The sequence below is a fragment of the Alosa pseudoharengus genome, unplaced genomic scaffold (assembly GCF_046254945.1).
Source record: "Alosa pseudoharengus isolate Yale_2024_CS ecotype anadromous, Long Island Sound unplaced genomic scaffold, YU_APseudo_1.1 YU_APseudo_1.1_scf_15, whole genome shotgun sequence".
NCBI classification, from domain to species: Eukaryota; Metazoa; Chordata; class Actinopteri; order Clupeiformes; family Clupeidae; genus Alosa; species Alosa pseudoharengus.
The window spans coordinates 21763562-21785100 of record NW_027468620.1 but is presented as its reverse complement, the minus strand read 5'-3'; the positions used below and the strand labels follow the sequence as shown (position 1 = coordinate 21785100).

At 45.0% G+C, this 21539-nt stretch overlaps 1 protein-coding gene across 6 annotated transcripts; it reads left to right on the top strand.

Annotated features, from left to right (window-relative positions):
• Positions 1-234: 234 nt before the first annotated feature.
• Positions 235-21310, top strand: psda (pleckstrin and Sec7 domain containing a). 6 transcript variants are annotated; one of them, XM_076285904.1, is made up of 13 exons: positions 235-357; positions 3710-3895; positions 4362-4442; positions 5072-5184; positions 5326-5384; positions 5848-5937; positions 12567-12610; positions 15628-15818; positions 16135-16205; positions 16369-16523; positions 17556-17700; positions 18267-18410; positions 19020-21310. In XM_076285904.1, exons 1-13 carry the CDS (start codon positions 278-280, stop codon positions 19356-19358), a joined length of 1698 nt encoding a protein of 565 aa, XP_076142019.1. In that variant the 5' UTR covers positions 235-277; the 3' UTR covers positions 19359-21310. The 6 variants fall into 6 exon arrangements, with proteins under 6 accessions (XP_076142019.1, XP_076142018.1, XP_076142017.1 ...); XM_076285903.1 differs by having other exon boundaries at positions 16135-16220; XM_076285902.1 differs by having other exon boundaries at positions 241-357; positions 3710-3950.
• Positions 21311-21539: the final 229 nt, after the last annotated feature.

The window sequence follows — 21539 nt, the reverse complement described above, 5'->3', positions numbered from 1 at the left end:
AGGAGATTAGTAGGCCACCCAAGGAGTGCAAAGGAGCAGAGAGGCACAAGGCAGACGGCGCTGTCCTCTGAAACATGCGGTGAAATGCGGCGCAGTGCTCCTGAAGGACCGAGCGGAGCTGCCGGGAAGGGGGCCCAGCTGGACCGGGGCAGAAGCCAGGGGGGTCGCAGGGTGGGGGTCCATGAGGAAGGAGAGACGGCAGGACGAGGTGGCTCGGCGCGGATTGTACACTGCACCGGTTGCGGGGCGGGGGTGAGGGGGGCAGGGCCCTGCTGACATGGCCCGCTATGTGCTATGCTGGGGGGGTGGGGCTTTGGAGGACAGCTACCTGTACGCTCCCTATCCAGCGACATACAGGTGAGTACCAGGAGCATCGACCTCACCTGTTGTGGTCTGGGTAACTAGTTGGTTTATAGGCTGGCAAAATAGACTACTATTATGCCTCACAAACTACCAACCTCTATCAACTACATTACTATATCTCATCAGATATAATAGCATCAGCATTACAGAGTGTAGGTGTAATGGAGGAAACCTATATGCTGTATGGAAAGTGTGGTTAAGACATTGCATGCTCACAATGTCTTCCAAAATGCCCAGGTTAAACAGAAGGTTACTTACTGTGAGAGCATTATAAGATCAGTACTCACGCTGGACTTAGGGGATGGGCATGACTCACTGGTGCTTTTATAAAGGGCAATCCCCGGGCCTAGTTTGAGCTGAAGGAATGAGCAATGATAACAGAATCCCACATATTTGTGTACTGAAGTAGCACATTCCTCAGTGGTCAATCTCTTCTCAGCTGTAGTAATACTTTTCAGCTTGGAAAAGGCTCCCCTGGACATTTTCTTTCAGAAGTCTCTGAAGAGTCTCTATCCTTGGGCAAAGACTGCCCAAATCTCTGAATCCTCGGTTCAATTAAATAGATGACTCACTCAAGCTTAAGCATCATTTGGCCTGTGTGTGTTTTTTACCCTTGGAGGGAAATGTTGCTGGTAAGAGGCAGCCTCACTATCGTCACCTGTACTGGGTGTCCTTAGGTATTAGTGGAGTCATTCCTGCCTTGTGTGTGTCTGTGTCTCTCTTTCTCTCTCTCTTGATGGTGACACCCTAGAGGTGTGATGCATTCCTCAGTAACCATGGCACCTTTGTCTAAAATGCCTGTATACAAATGAAGATTCCATCTATTTACCCACTGCTAGCATCATCGTCTCGTCATTGACCCATTGGAGCATTACTATGTGGGTAGTTCTTGTTCTGGCTTTTCAGCCAGTCCCTTGAAAGGGCGTGGATGTTATTCTGTCTACACTCTTGTGAATAGCTACAAAATACTTGTTTTCACTCTGCAGTAGTGGTGACTGTGAACTTGTGAACTGCCTTCTGCTCCTTGGGTTGGACTTTGCTCACTGGGTATGCTGAATCTAACAGGCTCTTTGAAGAGGACGGAAAACTGGAGGAAACTTGCGTCTGACACTCCCTCGGCATGGCTAACTGTAGAGGAATGTTCGTGTCTACCCTCGGAACCCCGATGGAAAGTTCTTTTCTTTCCCTGTTCATTTTCCTTCTGTTGAAAGAGAGGAGCACAAAACCATTGTTTTAAGAATAAACAAACCAGCCCCCCCTTTGAAACTCTCCCTCCCTCCTTTCCCTCCTCCTCCTAAGTTGGACTATCCAGTTGGGAAAGAGGTGACTAATGCGAGATCCTTTTGGAGCAAACCATGCGGGTAATAGTGAGGGGTGTTTAGGGTTGTGGATTCATGTGTTGTCTACGCACCTGAAGGAATGCCGGTGAGGAGAGAAGTGGACAAACAAGACCGGTGTTCAGTCTATTAAAAAACTGGCCATGTTGTTTGTGAGGTAGGCCTGGTTCTTTCCGACTCATTCCACTTGTGCAGTTTCTACACTCTGTCTTGGCAAGACTATTTGGAACTTTGTTTATGGGAAAGCCAGCTTTGCATACTCTCTGTGAGTATTGAATGTCAGCTGTTCTACTTTCCTCCGCTTAGAGAAGGTTTGACTTCAGATGACAAGGTGATAACTCTTCTGTGTTTACTAATATATGCTGTACTGTAACACTGTATCTGCATTAATTACCATTTTAAAGAATTATTCAAATGATAACTCAGATTCACATTATAACTGCAATCAGTATAACTTTTTAATTATTTTCCAGTCTTCTGATGTGAGAGAGAACTTAATGCGAGAAGTGTAACCTGAAATAGGAACTAAAGAGTTCTGGCAGGGGGTCCTATTTGGGTCACAGAAAGAAATGTTTATAGTTGCCTGCCATAAATAATAAGCCTGGAGAAAGGAAACGGCAGTTGTGGAGCACAAATAAACTCCCCCATCTGTTACGTATGAACACTGCACTCAACAGCAAACCACACTACCAAAAGTGTGACAGGTCCCAAGGCACCAATTGCTTCTGCTGTAGGTGAAAAGGTTATAATGAATTATATCCCTGAGATGTGTGATGGATATAGCACCATCTATTCATGCTACTCTGGGTTGAATATTAATATCAATATACCTATGCAGTATGCCTGGCTATCTGTGATGCTTTTAGGCTAGAGTTGTACTGTATATTCTGGCTGTACTTTATAAGTATAAGTATATATACTCTTTTGATCCCGTGAGAGAAATTTGGTCTCTGCATTTTTCCCAATCCGTGAATTAGTGAAACACATACAGCACACACTAATCCCGGCGTAGTGAGCTGCCTGCTTCAACAGCGGCGCTCGGGGAGCAGTGTGGGGTTAGGTGCCTTGCTGAAGGGCACTTCAGCCGTGGCCCACTGGTCAGGGCTCGAACCGGCAACCCTTTCTTGCTGTACTGTATTCTTGCTATTGAATATGAATGCATGTATGAGGAATGTATCGCCTCTTTCCTGTTGTATATGGATATGATATAATGTGGATTACAAGTGTCCCGATTGGCACTGTAAAAGACAACCCAACGTCTGTAACAGCTTGACAGAAACCAGAAGCAATCAGTGACATGTTTTTTATGTTTCTATTCAACTTTCAGAAATTCCATGTCATGCAGGGCAGCAGCAGAAGAAAATTTATCAGATGTAGCGTAAGGTCCTATAAGGCCAAAACTCACCAGAGTATAAGGTCCTATATGGCATGGATGACACTGGGCACTAAAATAAGGCTCTCACACAGCAAACATGTTTGCTTACTATTCCGTATCCTCGAGCCCATATTTAGTTTTAGTATCCTTTACTCTCTTTCCTCCCCTATGTCATTCTTCATCACAACACTCTAATGCAACATGATACACTGCATTACGTCACATTGTTGTCCTCATTCCTGTGAATCTCTCAAATTCACAGGAAAACTGTATTGGCAACTGCTATTGAACAAAATGTTGGACCAGTTGGAGGCAGGAGACACAAGTCAAACAATAGCTGGTTCAAGACAAACAATAGCTGGTCCTTTCATCTCCTTCAAAGGGTCAAAACACATGACTCGTCAAGACCTGATGATCAAGTCTTCATATTCTCTCAGTTCAATTGTTGTAAAAGCCTATTTGGGACATTTTCTACCTATAGTAAAAAACAGATGCCTTTCTCATATGTGCTGACCTATAAGACATACACAAAAACTCCCGCTAACTGCAGAGTTCGCATCCCTATGTCCCTATACACAAACTAACACTATGTCTACATTTCTAACATAAACATCTGGTGGTCTGCACTCTACAGAGAGAAGCCATGCCTTCACATCCCGGAGTCGGATCCCGAGGTGGCCGAGCGACTCGCCCTGGGGAGTCCAGACAACCTGTCCAATGGGAACAAGGCCGATCTGGAGGCAGCCAAGAGGCTGGCCAAGCGCCTCTACAAGCTCGACGGCTTCAGGAAGTCCGACGTTGCCAGGCACCTTGGCAAAAAGTACGAGTTTGCAAGTGGTGAATGACAAAGAGAATAGAAGGAACACCTACCTGGAGTGAGCTGAAAAAAAAGCTGAAATGCTTTGTTATGGCATTGCTTGTGATACTTTACTTTGTTAATCAGTGCTTTGTTAAAACTGATACAAAATGAAAAGCTGCACATATTGTGATTAGCTTTTTATTATTTTGTATCTTAAAGCCCTGTAGAAAATCCTCCATCATGTATTAAAATCCATCATCATGTACTAAAAGTCTAATTCAAGATTATGCCAGCTACCCAGAAGGCATAGTGTCCTGAGGCAGTTCTGTTTGATTACACTGTCCCAAGAGCTTACTTGAAACTGTACTGGACATCACAGTTTTGCTCAAGGCATCAACTCAACTCTGTGTGCAGTTGAGGATGCTTTGTTTAGATTTAGCTCGCAGTTGAATTGTGCTGATCTCTCTTTTTTCATGACCTTCTGCAGCAATGACTTCAGCCAAATGGTGGCAGAGGAGTATCTAAGTTTCTTCAACTTCACAGGGATGACAGTGGACCAGGCACTGAGGTGAGACTTTAAAGCAACACCAAAGATTTTTTTGTACCTTAAAATAATGTTTCCAAAATTGTTTCCGTGGTTCATCAACTCGCAACAGGGTGAACGGCACTACTGCATTCGCTCCGCGGCCCTCTATCGGCTATAACCGCACTATGTAAGTTTGCCAGATCGGGTAGCGGATCTGTAGTTCAATGGAATGAGACATAAGAAACTACAAATTTGACTTGCATGATGTCGCAATACATCGTAATTTCATAAAATCATGCGACATATTCTACCTTGTCTATGGACATCGTTATTTGCAAAGCCGTTGCTGGATAAACAAATATCGTGCATGCGACAGAGGAAAAGTTCTTTGGTGTTGCTTTAACAACCCAACATGTCTATCTGACATTTTTTGCACCCAATAATGAAATAAGATTTGGTGCAAAATAATCATATTATGTAATATTTATAAAAAATCATATAAAATAATGTGAACAATTTTCTTTGTTAAATGGTTCAATAATTATGAAGATGGAATGTTCTAAGCATTGTCATAGTGTATAAGAAGCCGTATAAATAGGTACAGAACATGGTGTTTTGTGTACGTTTCTGTGGGGTTTGATTTGTACTTCCTGCCTGTCTCTGTGTCTCAGGGCCTTTCTGAAGGAGTTTGCCCTAATGGGGGAGACACAGGAGCGAGAGCGGGTGCTTTCTCACTTTTCCAAAAGATATCTCCAGTGCAATCCTAACACCATTCCCAATGAAGGCGAGTTAATTAGGAATCAACAAGTTTGCCTGTGTACTGTAGAGTAGGCAACTGAATTCTGTTGCAGTACCATGATTGAACATGTGGTGGTGCCCTAATACTCACTTTCTGATGGGATGCTTTTCTCTTGTTGTGTTTTAGATAGCGTCCACACTCTGACCTGTGCACTGATGCTGCTCAACACAGACCTGCATGGCCATGTGAGTTTCAAACTTACAGGAAACGTTCAAGTCTTTTGGAAAGGACACATTTGTGAATGAACTGCTGTAGCAGTCATATATTAAAGGGCTCTTAATATGTCCTGGATCCTTTTCAAGAGCCATTCTTTTTTTCTATCCACATTCCAACTACATTGCAATATACTTTAAAATGGAATGAAAAGTAACTTCAAGTTCATATGAACAAACAACATCACTTAAAGCATATTTCAGAGTCACTGTCACTGTTTCAGAGTCAGTCCTGTATGGTGTTGACATTTCAACAACATTTAATTATGCAGTTTAATAACAAAATAACATACATAAGACACATTTTTTTATGTTTTTGTTTGACATTTTAGCACCAGAAAAGCATTGTTGTCATCTCTCTCTCTCTCTCTCTCTCTCTGTGTGTGTGTGTGTGTGCGTGTGCGTGTGCGTGTGTGTGTGTTTTTTCACTTTGCAGAACATTGGGAAGAGGATGTCCTGCATGCAGTTCATTGGCAACCTGGAAGGGTTAAATGATGGACAGGATTTCCCAAGAGAGCTTCTCAAGGTGTGGGACACACACACACACACACACACACACACACACACACACACACACACACACACACACACACAGAGAGAGAGCGAGAGAGCAAGAGAGAGAGCGAGAGAGAGAGAGAGAGAGAGAGGGAGAGAGAGAGAGAAGCACTTACATATTTCAATATAAGCTTATATATTTCCTTTATGCAAAGGTACAGTTTGTGTGATTATACATTTCATATTGGTGTATCAGTACAGTATATCTGTCCTATATGGTTTCAAAATTAAGTAACTACTCAATTTTTTGCCACCTCGTTCAGAGGGAGCTGTCTTGCATTTGCCCTTTGGATTAATGATGTAGAGATAGAGAGTCAGAGATATATAGAGACAGTGGTCTAGTTGGGGTATAAACTGGGGCACTCACTAGATGATGGGTGGGTGTTCAGACATCCCTACTGACCTACAGAACAACTATAAAGTAGGGCTGGAGAAACTTGATTTAATGGATGTTTGAAGGCATGTTATTTGCAGTTAATCAGTTGACAAGGCGCAGAGTTCCAAATAAATCATCTGAAACTTCCAGCCTTGTGTTCGGTCAAGGACGCTTGGTTTACTAAAGCGGGCGGTGCGATTTTTAAATTTAGTGCCGCACCTGATTACATCCTTAACATAGAGCACACTGGCATGCACGCAAGCTTTTAAACTCCTTCCTGTGACCAGAAACCCCTCCAGCAAACACCACAGATGCTCCGAACAGATCAAGCACACTGCTGTCGCTAGGGAGACAGATTTGTTTTCACTGGCAATTGATACTGATGTGTTTATGAACTTTGAAATGATATGTTATGGTTTATATATGGGTTTGTAATGTCTTATTATTCTCAAAGTTGACGCTTTTTAATCAACTGTGGTTTTGGAAGTAACCACACGCATACATAGACACATACATGCATGTGTATACTCGCATGCACACACATACACACACACACACACACACACACACACACACACACACACACACACACACACACACACACACACACACACACACACACACACACACACACACACACAAACAAACACATGCACACACATAGTACACCACACAATCTTTCTTTCTCTCTTTCTCTCTCTCTCACACATGTACAGTACACACACGTACACAGGAAGTGACTCGTTTGTTGCTATGTGTTACCTCTGAGCACTCTCACCACATGAGTCGGATGACAACACCTTCACTGTTCTGTGGAAATGTGCTATATAATCAGAACCTCTCAAGCCCTTTCCCTCCCACTCTCTCTCTCTCTCTCTCTCTCTCTCTCTCTTTCTCTCTGTCTCTCTCTCTTCTCGTTTTCTCACCCTAACTTCATGCCTTAGACCCTTCCCTATGAACACCATCACCTCCCACTGCTTTATCTCTCTCCTCTCTCTGTCTTTTAAACACACACAATACATACACACACACACACACACACACACACACACACACACACACACACACACACACACACACACACACACTTTCTCACACTCTCTCAGACACATACACATACACACACAAACACACACAAACCAACACACAGACACACACACACACACACACACACACACACACACACACACACACACATATACATGCATATTGTATCACCCAGTGGGCTGCTGAAACCCTCCCTCCAGCAGCTGGTGTTCAGTTTAGTCCTCAAGTTTCACGTCTGAGCCTCTTCAGCATGTGTCTCAATCGCCTCCTCTCCCTCCACCTCCCCATCTCTCTCCTTCCCTTAACCCCCCCCCCCCCCACCTCCTTCTCTCTATATATTTATCATCTCACTCCCTCTCTGACATGACTGCACTCCTCCTCTCCTCCCCTTGTCCATGCGCTGCCTCCCTCCTCTCCGCTTAACGTCCACCCACCTTTGGCTGAGCTCCACTCAGCTGCCCTGCCTCCCACAGAGATGGACAACTGATTTTATTCTCCTCCGGCACCTCTCTCCCTCTATCTCTTACGTCCTTTTACTCTCTTTTACTCTCTCCTTCACTTTTTCTGTTTTGCTCTCTTTATCTCTCTTTATCTCTCTCACTGTTTCTTACTCTATCACTCTCTTTTGTTGTAAACTATTCATATGTTCTCTCTGGAATATTCTAGAGCTTCCCATCTAAACCCCTCCCCCAGCCTCTAATCTATATCACCACCTACGGTACATCACCAGATCTCTCCCTCATCAGCATAAATCTCCTACAGCTCATACTCCACCTATACATATCTCTTTTCTGTGTCTCTCAGTCTTTCTTTTTTCTCTTTTATATTCCGTTTGCTGGGTGTTTGTCTCATTCATTTTTACATCTCTCTCTCTCTTTCTCTCTCTCTCTCTCTGTCTCTCTCCGTCTCTCTCTGTCTCCATCCTCTTGATATGTCTGATCACTTCATGAATGCATAATTTTGGGTGTTGGGGATAAAATGGAATGTCTGTGTGTGTGTGTGTGTGTGTGTGTGTGTGTGTGTGTGTGTGTGTGTGTGTGTGTGTGTGTGTGTGTGTGTGTGTGTGTGTGTGTGTGTTTGAGCCTGATGTACCTTATGGAGTGGCACAACAGGTGAGGAATGGCAGTTGTGGTGGTGGAAGGTGCTCGGTTCTGTGCTGGGGGCTGTGGTTGTGTCCAGCTGGTGATGAGATGGTTCTCTTGGGGATTAACCGAGAGGGGGTGAGAGGGAGGACATGGCTCTCAGCAAATAGCAAATGAGAGTTTGAGTTTGACTGCTGCACAGACCCCCTGCTGTGTAGAGATTTTTGTCATGGTATTATCATAAAGGCGTTGCAAATCTCTCTTCTCTTTCCATCTCTCCCTCTCTGTCTCTCTCGCTCTCTTTCTCTTTATCTCTCTTTTACTCTGACTCCCTTCCTCTGTCCATTCTGTTCTATTTCACTCTCTGGTTTCAGTTTAATCCACATTTACATATGACTTGTGAATTGTGGCAAAGCATTATCTGTGGTGGCACCGCATATGTCTCTGATTGCTTGATGAACTACATGTATATGATGATCAAGTGTGCCTGATCACCCTGCTCTAATGTGCTCCAAGCATATGGTGCTGAAGACATTATGCAGGTACCCATAATTCATATGCACAGAATCTGCTTTTTGTTCAAAGGGGCCGATTTTAGTTTACAGCTCCGTTCCAAATGAATTATGCATCAGCCTGCAATGTTTTAAACATTTTAATTGCTAACCATCCTATACTGTGTTTACTGTATGTTGCATCAAGGACTACAGCACTGAGAATTGGGTGGAAGTTGAACACTAGTCAACGCAGTGGTATTCATATTGCACAGCTCTTGCCAAAGTGTTGCTTATTTGCGCACAACTACCATGCACAAGTGGCAAGCAGTGAATAATTGGCGGGAAGCGGTGGAACTGCCAAAGGGCTCTGGAGTGACTGTCTGTCACAGTCTAGCGCGCGCTGCTTACCCTTTCTGTGTGCAAGGGGAGAGGGGAGAACAGCAGCAGCAGGAAGCCTTGGCGCTGGGACACCAGAGAGAGACAGCCCTGGCACACTGGGCAGATTCAGAGGAAGGAGGTCACATTTGATTAAAGGCTTTCTACAGGGTGCTGCTGAGTCCCTGAGCTGTCTAGAAGAGCAGAGGGAAAGAGAGAGAGAGGGAGAGGGGGAGTGAGAATCTTAAAAAATAAAGAAAAGAGAAGACAGTAGAGGAGAGGAGAGGAGAGGAGAGGGGAAAGAGGAGAGGAGAGAGGAAACAGGGGAAGGAAGGAGAGGAATGGAGAGGAGAGGGGATACAGTAGAGGATAGAAGAGGAGAGGATAGAAGAGAGAAGCGGAAGAGAGCAGGAGAGTCAGGATTAACAGGAGGAGGGTGGGAGAAGCAGAGAGGGGCAGAGTGCAAATTATACAGGATTGAGCATGCAGATAAGATCAGCCATTCAAATGTGTTCAGATACATTTGGCCGTTTCCAAAAATAAATCATTGCACTAAATGAGCAATCCGGCTCTCTCTCTCTCACTCTCTTATTCTCTCGATCTCTCTTTCTCACTCTCTCATTCTCTCTCTCTCTCTCTCTCTCTGTCTCTCTCTCTCTCTCTCTCTCTCTCTCTCCATCCCCTGAACCGTGCCCTGACTCCCTGCCAGCCAGCCTGTCTTTACATAAACATTTCACCTACACACAGGCATGTAGTTGAGGATCCCACGATCCGCCGCTCTCTCACAGCGCTTTCACAGCCCCCTCAATGGAGGGAGGAAGAGCAGAGCAACAGGTAAAAATGCCTCTCTCCGCACTGGAAAACACCACAGCGGCGGCCCGTCTCCTGGGCAACGGTCAAACCCGTGCAGGGAGACCCGTGGGAGGGACACCTGTGAGAAAGAGGCTGTGGTCTAAGCAGGGCCGGACGTGGACGAGGAGGAGGAGGAGGAGGAATAGAGCCATGCTCTCTGGGATATGATTGACACTTCAAGGGAGGAGGGATTAGAGGGAAAAGTGGCGGCTGCGATTCGCTGCTCCCGCTGAAAAGAAATGCGCATTGAGTGAGCGGGAGAGGGAGGTGGTAAGATACGGAGGGAGGGTGTATGTGTGTGTGTGTGTGTGGGGGGGGGGGGGGGGGGGTGAGAGCGGGAGAGTAGGGAAGAGGGAGGGCGAGCATACTCAGTCCTCATTAGATGCTTTGCACTGTGAGCCTGACCATTTTGTTCTCCGGTGACACGGCAGTGCGAGAGTGTGTGACACAGAGAGAGAGAGAGAGAGAGAGAGAGAGAGAAGGAGAAGGAGAACGGATCCTGAGCGTGCACCACACAAAAGGAGCAGGCGAACGGACGAAAGACAGAAGCAGCTGTGGAGAGAGAAAAAGAACCTTTTGTTCCCTCGCTGGAATAATCTCTGGGCTTCCACTTCCACTGCTGGAGAGGAGAGCAGAAGCGAGGAGAGGAAAGTGTTTTTGGGCAACTTAGTGGACAGGAGAAGTGGAGACGCAGCTGTTGTAAGTTTAGCATGCCCAAGGTGGGGAGGTGGGTCCACTGAGGGGGAGCAGAGGGATCCCTGCCCGGACCTCCCGAGCCACGGCACCTGACAGCCTGATCAATACACGCTCCATCACCTTGAAGGTCTCGCTCTCAGTCTTGTTGGCATCTTCTCTGTCCCTATGTGTGTGTGTGTGTGTGTGTGTAAGACAGAGAGAGAGAGAGGAGAGTCCATGTGTTTGTATGTGTGTGTTTCTGTCTTTGTCCCAGAGGAAGATGCGGTGTGACATCAGTTGAAAGGGGGAATTTTCTAGGGGGTGCTACTGAGTGGGTGACACATCTCGGGAAGACCATGAGACTCTGAGATCATTACTCGTTAGTAGCGATTCCAATGCCCAGGTCTGCAGTGCATTAGAGAAGTTGTTCAACTTGCGTTTCTGCGTGATGAGAAAGACATGTGGTCACCAGTGTTCTTACTGAGAATGAGAGGCAGTCGAGAGATTCTTCTGCGTGTTCTGCTAGACACGGAGTGGAAAGTTTTGTCGGGGAAAATGGTGGAAGAGGATCCTCGCAACACCTCACTCCTTCGTTTGCATGAGAAGTAGCAGTGGATGCATCACGCCCAAAGTCCTCTGTGTGGGCTTGAATCACATGTCACACTTTCCACCATGCCCCGAGGACGACTCGACAGCAACTGTTTAGCACAGCCACCGAGACACTGAGACATCTGCTGGGTGCGTTGCTTGGGGATGTCTTCGGAAAAGAAGGTTCAAAACTTTCAAAATAATCCCCAAATTTTTTTTCTTTTTTAAAAAAAACACAAAAACTAAAAAAGGGATACAAGGAGCTTGAATCACCTCAAACTTTACTGTAACTCCTCCAGAAGTTTGGAGCCCATTTTGAGTTGATTGTGAACCCTGCCACACCTCATCATGATCGGGCTGAACAGCATCCACTCCACTGGGCGTCTCCGCTCGCGATCGCTGTGCTCGGTCCGCTGCGGGCGAGATTTCAGGGTCATGGACCCGTTCAACTACACCAAGGCCCCACGCTCACGCTCACTCAAGCCTCTGGCTTTTCCTGACCTTCTTGGGAAGATCCAGGATGGGCAAAACCACCCACAGACGCGTAGGAAGAAGGTACCTTCTGCATGCATGAGAACACACAGATGTTATGAGATGTTTTGTCCTCCATATTGGAGGTTTTTTGGTCTTTTAAGTAGTGGGCATCTCTGGATGTTTGCTTCTACTTTGGGGATTGGGTCAATAATGTGTTAGTTTTGGTGGTTGTTGGAGGGTGAAAATAAAGACACTTCATTCTTTCAACTTGAAGGTGTTGGATGCTGGATCAGATTGTGCTTTTATATGTTTTTGTGTTGTACAGTATATGTGATTTATTTAAATGATTATTATTTGGATGATGCAAGATGAAAGTGGCCACTCGATTCACTGAGTGAATCAAACTATTATTAGCTATTTGAAGTATGAATTTCAGTCCATTCTGCCACCCATATAACACAATCAGACTCTCTTTCTCTCTTTCTCTCTCTCTCTCACACACACACACACACACACACACAAACACACACAGAGCATCAATCATGCATACACAAAACTAGGCCACACACACATGCAAACATGCAGTGGAGATCACTGAATATCACAATGTTCACCAGTGTTATGTTTGTCTCCACAGGCATTGTACCACTCTATCAAGAATGAGAAGTTGCAATGGACCATGTAAGTTTCACAATATATCTCAAACACATGTAACTCCACTGATTGTTATGTTTAGGTATGTTTTTCCTCTTTTGTTATAGATCAGTGAATCATTTTTGAAGTATTTAGATTTTGAGCTTCAACCATATACCCTTAAGAAATCTATTCAAGGAATGGATAAGATAGGATAACACATGTAGTGAACTATCAACAAACAATGTAAATGCTGAAGAGGTGAATCTGGATAGGTAGTCTCTCTCTTTCTCTTTCTCTTTATCTCTCTCTGTGTCTATATGTGTGTGTGTGTGTGTGTGTGTGTGTGTGTGTGTGTGGGTGTAGTGAACTATTGGCAAACAATGTAAATGCTGAAGAGGTGAATTTGGATCGGTAGTCTCTCTCTCTCTCTCTCTCTCTCTCTCTCTCTCTCTCTCTCTCTCTGTGTGTGTGTGTGTGTGTGTGATTGCTTGTGCGTGTTGAGGGCCTGTGCTGTGGACCCTCTGATGCCCTGAGCCCCTCATTTAGACTTTGGCTTTCCAGACATTGTTGCCATGGCTACAGCTCCCCAGTTGCCTCACTGTAATTACAGGTTGGAGTCTCTCACTGGCGAGGACGTTCACTCACACTCACACACATACTGTACATGCAGACACACTCTCCTTCTCAATGCAAACAAATCAACTCATACATACACACACAAACACACACACACACACACACACACACATATTTATCTGCAAACAAACATGCGGATTCTTTTACCAACACAAGCTCACACATACAGTATATGGGTCATTACTTCTATCCCAGTGTGTTCCCTGTGTGTGCTATTTCATTCACAGCAATACAACAATAATACACAAACACACATCAAAGCATGCAGGTACACAAACAAACACTCTTTCTCTCTCACTGCACACACACACACACACACACAGTCCTCATACACACACACTCGCACGCGCACACACACACACAAACATACACACACACTCGCACGCACATGCGCACAGATGGTGTACATCCACATACTGTACTCCGCTGTGCTGTGCTTGTGCTGTGCTGTGCTGTGCTGCGCTGTGCCGCACGGCCTGAGGGCTTTGGGGCTTCTGAGCGCGAGCAGTGGGAGCGCCGTCTCCTCTCCTTTATTCTGCTATTCTCTTTCATTCAGGCGCGCCACTTTAATCTGTCTCGGCCCTGCACCCTACTTCTTTACTGGTCTCTCTCTCTCTCTCTCTCTCTCTCTCTCTCTCCATCTTTGTTTCTCTCTTTCTCTCTCCATCTCTTTGTTTCTCTCTTTCTCTCTCTCTCTCTTCATCTCTCCCTTTCTCTGGCTACCTCCATCCTATTCTGCTAGGCTGCCTCTCCTTCTCCATCCTCTCTCCTCTCTATCCAACACCTTTTCATTTCACTTCCCATATGGTCACTTTGGGAGTGTGATGTATGCCTCTCTCCATTTTGTCCATCCATTTATACAATCATCCATGCATCCATCTATCCATCCAACTGTCTTTCAGGACATCTATCTATCTGTTCATCCATCCATCCATATATTCATCTATCCACTCATTCATTCATCCACCCACCTATCTATCTATCCATCCATCTAACTCTGTCCCCTCCTCATACAGTATTTCTGTTTCTTACTTTTCTTTCATATATTTTTTTCCATACAGTTACTCCCACAGTTATGCATTTCTTTCTTTCTATGTCCAACTCTCCACTCCTCCACCCATCTGTGTTTCCCTTTCTCATTCTCTCGTTCTCCTCGACGCTCACAGAAAGGCCAGCAGTTACCAAGCAACAGATGAGAGAGCAGATGAGAGTGCTCGGTGCCTTATATGTCTTACACAGTGATGGAGACTGTCACCAAGAGGGCCTTAAAGATGCGGTCCCTCCAGGGTGTCCTACCCCTACAGGCTACCCCATTAAGGCTGAGATGAGAGCTTTTATAGATTAGGACCTCCGTGCGTTGCATTCATTCAACATTCTGGGGGCATTTTTCTCCTTCAATCCATTTTCCCATATCCCCTCTATGACATCTGCTTTCTAGAACTTGCACATGAAGGGTTTTGTCGAACCAGTCAGGACGGAGAGATAGAGAGAAAAAGAAAGAAAGAGAGAGACTGAAATGAAGACAGAGGTTGTGGACTGCTAACTCAGTGACCTGACAAATAGATTTCCCTTGATGGTGGCAGTGGCATAGATATGAAGAGCATTTAGGAAATATTTTATTCATATCTGCACAGAGGGTCATTGGAGGATGTGTCAGGGGAACACTGCTTGACCGGATTTGTGCAGACATGACGGATTCAGACTCTGTCGTGCTGTGGGTGCAAGCCACTGCTGGATTTATTCAGATGCCGCCATCTCTCTCTCTCTCTGTCTCTCTCTCTCTCTCTCTCTCTCTCTCTCTCCATCTGTACGGGTGACTGGACCATGGTGAACCGTCAGAACACATTCCTGGAAATCTGAGCTGGTTTGAGAACTCTGAAATGAAATGCGCTTCTCAACCCAGACCTGACAATATCAACTAATGAGCAGAGAGAGAGGGGGGTGGGGTGGGGGTGGGAGAGGGAGAGAGAGAGAGGGAGAGAGAAAGAGAGAGAGGGGGGTGCAATCTCGGTGAGTGGCTAGGAAGAGATCACAGACTATTTAGACAAAGTCTGGGAACAAAGAGAGAACGGAGGAAAGAAAACGACACAAGGGCAAAGAGTGGAACAAGATTAAGTCAACCAGTGTAGGTCTCCACATTTATGGAGGAGACCTGTTCAAATGTGAATGGGAACAATCAGGTCTGCATCTCCCTTTTAAGCATTTTAAAACATATTACAGTAATTTTTAGAAAGTAATTGCAAAATTAGTGACCACAGCTATTCAGTGAATACAGTGGTTACAGGGCTTAGTGTCCTGATTATAAAAATAATCACCTGGGAATGTAGAAACTTATCACAATGCGAGGTCAATACAATTGCACCTGCATTTCCTCATCTAAAAGATGCTTCCCTGCTGTAATCCTTTGATGTTGCCATCCTCCGCAGAGACGAGGAGGAGCTGCGGAAGTCCTTCTCGGAGCTGGCTGAGAGCCGAACGGACTCTGCATCCCACACGATGAAGCGCATCAACAGCGGTGGCAACCTGCTGGTCAGCGTGGCCCAGCAGTCCAATGCCCAGCTCTACAAGAACGGCTTCCTTGTACGCAAGGTCCACGCCGACATCGATGGCAAACGGAGTGAGTTCCACTGACAGACAAAAGACCCTGAATTCAGGGTATATGGGGGCCCCTTGCTGCTTTTCAACTCATGACTCAAAAAACATGACGTGTTACTTTACTTTTATGTTCTGTTGTGCAGTCTGTATGGTATCTATCCCCATTTAAACTGACAAGCAGGTAATTGGCAGTAAAACTAAGGGCTATTCATAGGCGGGCTCATTCTCTCAGTTCCTAGGGAGAGCTGTTGCCATTGCTGTACTATGAGTCACCATAAATAAAAGAGTCTACTTACATACATGTACTTGGGGATGTAAATGTGTATTATCTTTCTCAGCTCCCCGAGGTAAACGAGGTTGGAAGTCATTCTACGCCATTTTGAAGGGCCTTGTTTTGTACCTGCAAAAGGTAAATGGCAATAAGGTAAAAAGGTTCAGTCCTCATAATCTTTCTCTCTCTCTCTCTCACTCTCTTTCTCTCTCTCACACACTCACACACGCACACAAAGACAGACACACACATACTTGATGTCTTAGTTATTAATTCCTCCCTACTCTGCTCTGTGTGAAAGGGAGAGTACCGGCCCGACAAGCTGACTGATGAGGACTTGAAGAATGCTGTGTCCATTCATCACGCGCTGGCCATGAAAGCAGCCGACTACAGCAAGAGGCCCAACGTCTTCTACCTGCGCACAGCCGACTGGAGGGTCTTCCTCTTTCAGGCCCCGTGAGTCTCTTGCCTCTCTATAAGGATAGCTCCAGTCTCTCTGATCCAGGATCAGCCTGATGTGTGTTAAAGACACAGTTAGTGATGCTTTATTCATAAACCATACAAAACACTTAGTATGATGTGACTTGCTTCAGATAATCACTTCAGTTTTCAATGTCAGACTAAACTGACTGTATTACTGACTGTTTTGCTCTCGAATAGGATTTAAAGGGAAACAAATAATGCAAAATGAACCGAAATTGACCAGGAGGCGGCCGTTAGAAGGCCGTTAGAAGCTATCCTCTAGAAGTCTCTTTGCAGACAGATGCCGAGCTGTGGATTGGCTCTGCGGCCTGAGTGTTGTTTAAATGCATGACTGGCACCGTTGGAAGAGCTCGGGGCTCAGACCTGGCCTGGCGTCTAGCTTCTCTGGGACACAGAGCCCGAGCGCAGCTCCAGTGGCTGCCCGCTGCCTAGTCCCACATAGCTCCACATAGCCCCCGCTGCTTTCAAGTCCTGCTGCTACTCACACGGAGCTGTTTGCTTATTCAAGCATCAGCAGAGGCACTAGCAGCAACTCCTCATGCATATTTTCTGGAACTGCTGGAAAGCACAGCTCACTCACCCTTTGTTAGTTTAGTACTGGGGAGCCTGTTAGAGACTCTATGAATTATTGTTCAATATGGTCACTAAATAAAGGGACATGGAGTCGGCCCTCCCTGCACAGTGCTGGACATTCATTCCCCAAGAATAACAAACAAACTCTCACACCAGTCAGTTCAGTGTCCGTCTATGAGCTTTATACTGCCAAGAATAGCCTTTCATCTCCTATCTGAAGTCTCCACACAGGGCTTTAGAAAGCTATTCTGGGATGAAGGAGTCCTCGTCTATCACATCACTGTACAGAGCCGACGAGCAGCCTGTCCTGTCCTGTCTGAGCAGCTCTCTCTCTCTCTCTCTCTCTCTCCCTCTCTCTCTTTCTCTCCTATCTCTATCTCTTTCTCTCTCTCTCTCTCTCTCTCTCTCTCTCTCTCTCTCTGCCGCTGGCAGGAACGCAGAGCAGATGCAGTCCTGGATCACACGCATAAACACAGTGGCGTCCATGTTCTCGGCCCCTCCCTTCCCAGCAGCCATTGGCTCCCAGAAAAAGTTCAGCCGACCTCTGCTGCCAGGATCGACCACAAAGCTCACTCAGGTAAGGCTCTACCTGGTTCTGACTATGTGTAGCGGGCTGAAGGGCTTTGGGTCTCTGACCAGTTTTGGGTGGCTGTTTGTTCTGCAAGTGGTAACAATGTAGCATTAACAGACATTTTGTCATTTTAGACATCTTAGATATGTTGTCATCTACCAAAAAACTTCAAATTAGATTTTTTTTGCATTAAATAATATGAAATAGTTTTTTTTAACGTCAAGATTGAAAATAAAATAATTTGGTGTGAGATATATTTTCTTATTATTTTCTTATGTTTCTTAAAATAATATAACGCAATATTATATGAAAATACATTCATAGAATGGTCGTAATTTTATTCTGGATTTTCAGTTGTTCTTTTCACAAAGATTAGTTGTCAGTTGATGGTAGTTTTAGGAGACCACTAGCTCAGAATTCTGCAGGTGCTGAACTAATATAACATTTAACTGTGACATTAGTAGCACTTAGCAACTAAGTTCACAGTCACTCACACATACTGATGATGTATCCCTATGAATAAAAGAAATGTACTGGAGCTTTTTATCAAGAAGAGGTTTCTTTGTCCACAGGAGGAGCAAGTCCAATCCCATGAAACACGATTTCGGGCGGTGTCTTTCGAGTTGACCGAACTGCGTACCGTTCCCCTAGATCGGAAGGTTAAAGGTCGTGAGCTGGAGGAACACAAGCAGCGGGAAGAGTATCTGGATTTTGAGGTGAGTTGGTCTCTCTCCTCACCACCCACTCCATGAATTCATGGTCATTTAAGTGAAGGCTATATTTCAGTGTGACTATTTTTCCCCACACTATGAGTAATTCATACATGACTTCAGTTCATGCATTATTCAGACACCAAAGTAGCTTCACAGGTTCAAGGTCACTCTCCAGTCCTAATTCACTAAACCCTTTATGAGGCCTAAAGACTTTTTCTGCCAACACATTTTAACTGTAATTTGTTTTCAATGGAATTTTTGGTTTCGTTGAAAGTTTGTTTGCCAAGTCTAAGACAAGGTTAAGCTATTTTTACTCATCAATTCATGCAACATACAATACACTAGCTGGAGAGTTTCCCCAGAATTTACATTATTATGATTGTTATTATATTGTTGTTATTGTTGTTATACTATTACTTTTATTTTTAATTGGATGTTTTATCATAATTGATACAATGCTACAATGTTAACGCATGTTTATTATTATTGTTAATTGTTATTCTGATGTTGGATGTTTGGATAATAGCATCTGCTTAGAACCATGACAACCATCTACACATCAGATCATAACTTAGAGCTTCCTTCCTGCTCTCTCTTCTCCTCCCCTGGCAGAAAACCCGTTACGGGACCTACGCCATGCTGCTGAGGGCCAAGATCCGCAGCGGCGAGTCGGACCTTGCCGCCTTCGAGGCGCGCCTCTTCGCCGACGGCGGGCTCCAGCGGGCCCACTCCAGCCCCACGCTGGCCCAGGAGACGTGCAGCAGCCAGGCCAGCAGCAGCAGCGCCGGCAGCGCCAGCGGGATTAGCGCCAGCGGGATTAGCGCGGGGGGCAGCAGCAGCGAGCGGAGCGGAGCAGCCGCCCGGAGCAGCGCCAGCGGCAGCAGCAGCAGCAAGCGGGGCAAGCGCTCCGAGGGACCGAGGCACAGCTACAGGAAGGCCGTCAAACAGTGAAGAGGATGCTTGTTGCTGGAGGGGGAGCCGGGGGGGTGGGGGTGGAAAAGAGGTTATGGATGGGCGGGCAGAGATGAGGGGGTGTGAGGAAAAGGAAGCCCTTGACCCACCACAACCTGTTTGACGGCTCACTAAAGAGGAGACAGATTTATGGGGTGGACCAGGTTGTGGTTACATCCTCGTGTGGCTGACTCGTCCATGCAGCATGTACTGTTCGCAGAAGGGAATGAGTAGTTTGGCCCAGTGACGGCTGGTCCTGGAGTAGAAGGTTGTTTAGAATGAAGGCAAATGGAGAAAAAAAAAAACTTTTTTTCTGGGGGAACATCACCAGCTTCAGATCGTTTTTTTTCCCCTTCTTTGTACATCTCTGGGGTTTGCATTTTCTTTCTGACAAACTCTTAAAAACAGAGAAGTTCATTTACTTTCTCCGAAGGCAACTAGGGGACTCTCTCCTGCCATGTATTTCTGAAGGTGCTTTAGGGCTATGAAATATTCATCCGTAAACCCTCAGACCAAACCTCTGGTACAGGACAAATCCCTCTTCACGGCACTTTTGTCGTCACAGTGTCTGAGCCATAAGTGACTCCTGGAGCCTACTGCTGCCTGCCATATAGTGGAGGATCGACGATGAGAGGGATGGACACTTTCTGTATTTTTGTTTTTACGCATGAGAAAAGTTCCAAAAATCTCATATCATTACTGGACTCTTCAAGCACAGTATCATAAGTCATTCAGACAAAAAAAACTCTTGACTGTATATTAGAAGTTTCTGAATGCATGGTTTAAAGCATGCTTATGATTTTGTCTGTTTGTCTGTCGTCTTCATTTCTTCCAGTGTTTGATTACCATGCTACAGTAGTGAAGAAATCTCTTTCCTGACTGACCGTTATGAATGTCAAAGTCAAACAGAAGTCCATAGGGAAGCAAACAGACAATGAAGTGATGAAGAGATGACTGTTCAGTGTGAATGCACACTGCTTTACTCCACATCCTGTGAATTGTATTTGTATATATATATGAAATCAATATAATAACTGCTAATGTTTTTATGAGCTGTGCTGAGCAAAATGTTTGGTCTACACAACTGGACCTTGGCAAAGCCAGTCTGTACTCAGGCTTTGTTGTTCACTGCTCACCCCTGCAATGGTAATGCTCAGCCAGCAGGCGATACTCTAGCCAATTTTAAATGGCTTCCGGTAGCTGTGCCTGGGTGTGTGTTTTTGGTGGCTTGAGCTACGCATAGTCCGCCAGTGGCTGGTTTCTGAGTAACTAATCTGAGTGTGATCAAAGAGAGTGACTCGAGGGCTCTGACATAGAAACACACTTGTTTTGCTCTGAAGGTAACTGGAAGGGTTACACTGTGAACAAAAAAGGGCAGACATTCACAAACAAGGCCTCATATATTGTCCTGGGCTAAATTAAATGAACCTCCAGACAGACAATCTCTCCTTTGACTTAACGGCAATGACTCCTAGAAGCACAAGGTCAGGTGTTGGTAGTGAGAAGCATTGCATACAGTATGCTTGTGTGGACCTTAAGGTTAGGTAGTGAACCTCTGAGGCACTTTAGATATTGTTATATTTAGGGTGTGCGTCAAAAGCTAAGAGATTTATTTATATAAATATATATATATATTTTTTTTTTTTGGACATGTATTGTTCATGTCTTGTTGAGTATTTGTAAGTACTATTAAAATGTATTGAATTTAAAGCAGTTTTATGTAAGGGTTTTTACTGGATACTGGTAAAATTATTCAAATGTAGTTTTGTTGCATCACATATTGCTACATGTTCATTATTTCTACTCTGTTATTTCTGTTGGTATGGTATGGGGATGCCCATATTAGTTGTATATACTGTGAATAACATGCTCTGATTGCTCGACAAGACTCTGTTACATTGTTTGTATGTTTTGAGAGCATAGCGACAGAATAAACACATTTTAAACAATGACAGATGTTTAGGATGATTCCAAACAACTGCAGTAAAACTGGTTTTAATTCTAGCACGGACATATAGATTAAGGTGTCTTATCTATTCCAGGAAGGGTCTGAGTAAGAAAGACCCTAATTTAGATAACAGGCAAACCTCAAAGTCAGGCAACAAGCTAAATGTCTTGTGAATAAACCAAAACTACTGTGTGCCACATGAAAAAACTGTGCTGACCAACCATATGTGGTTA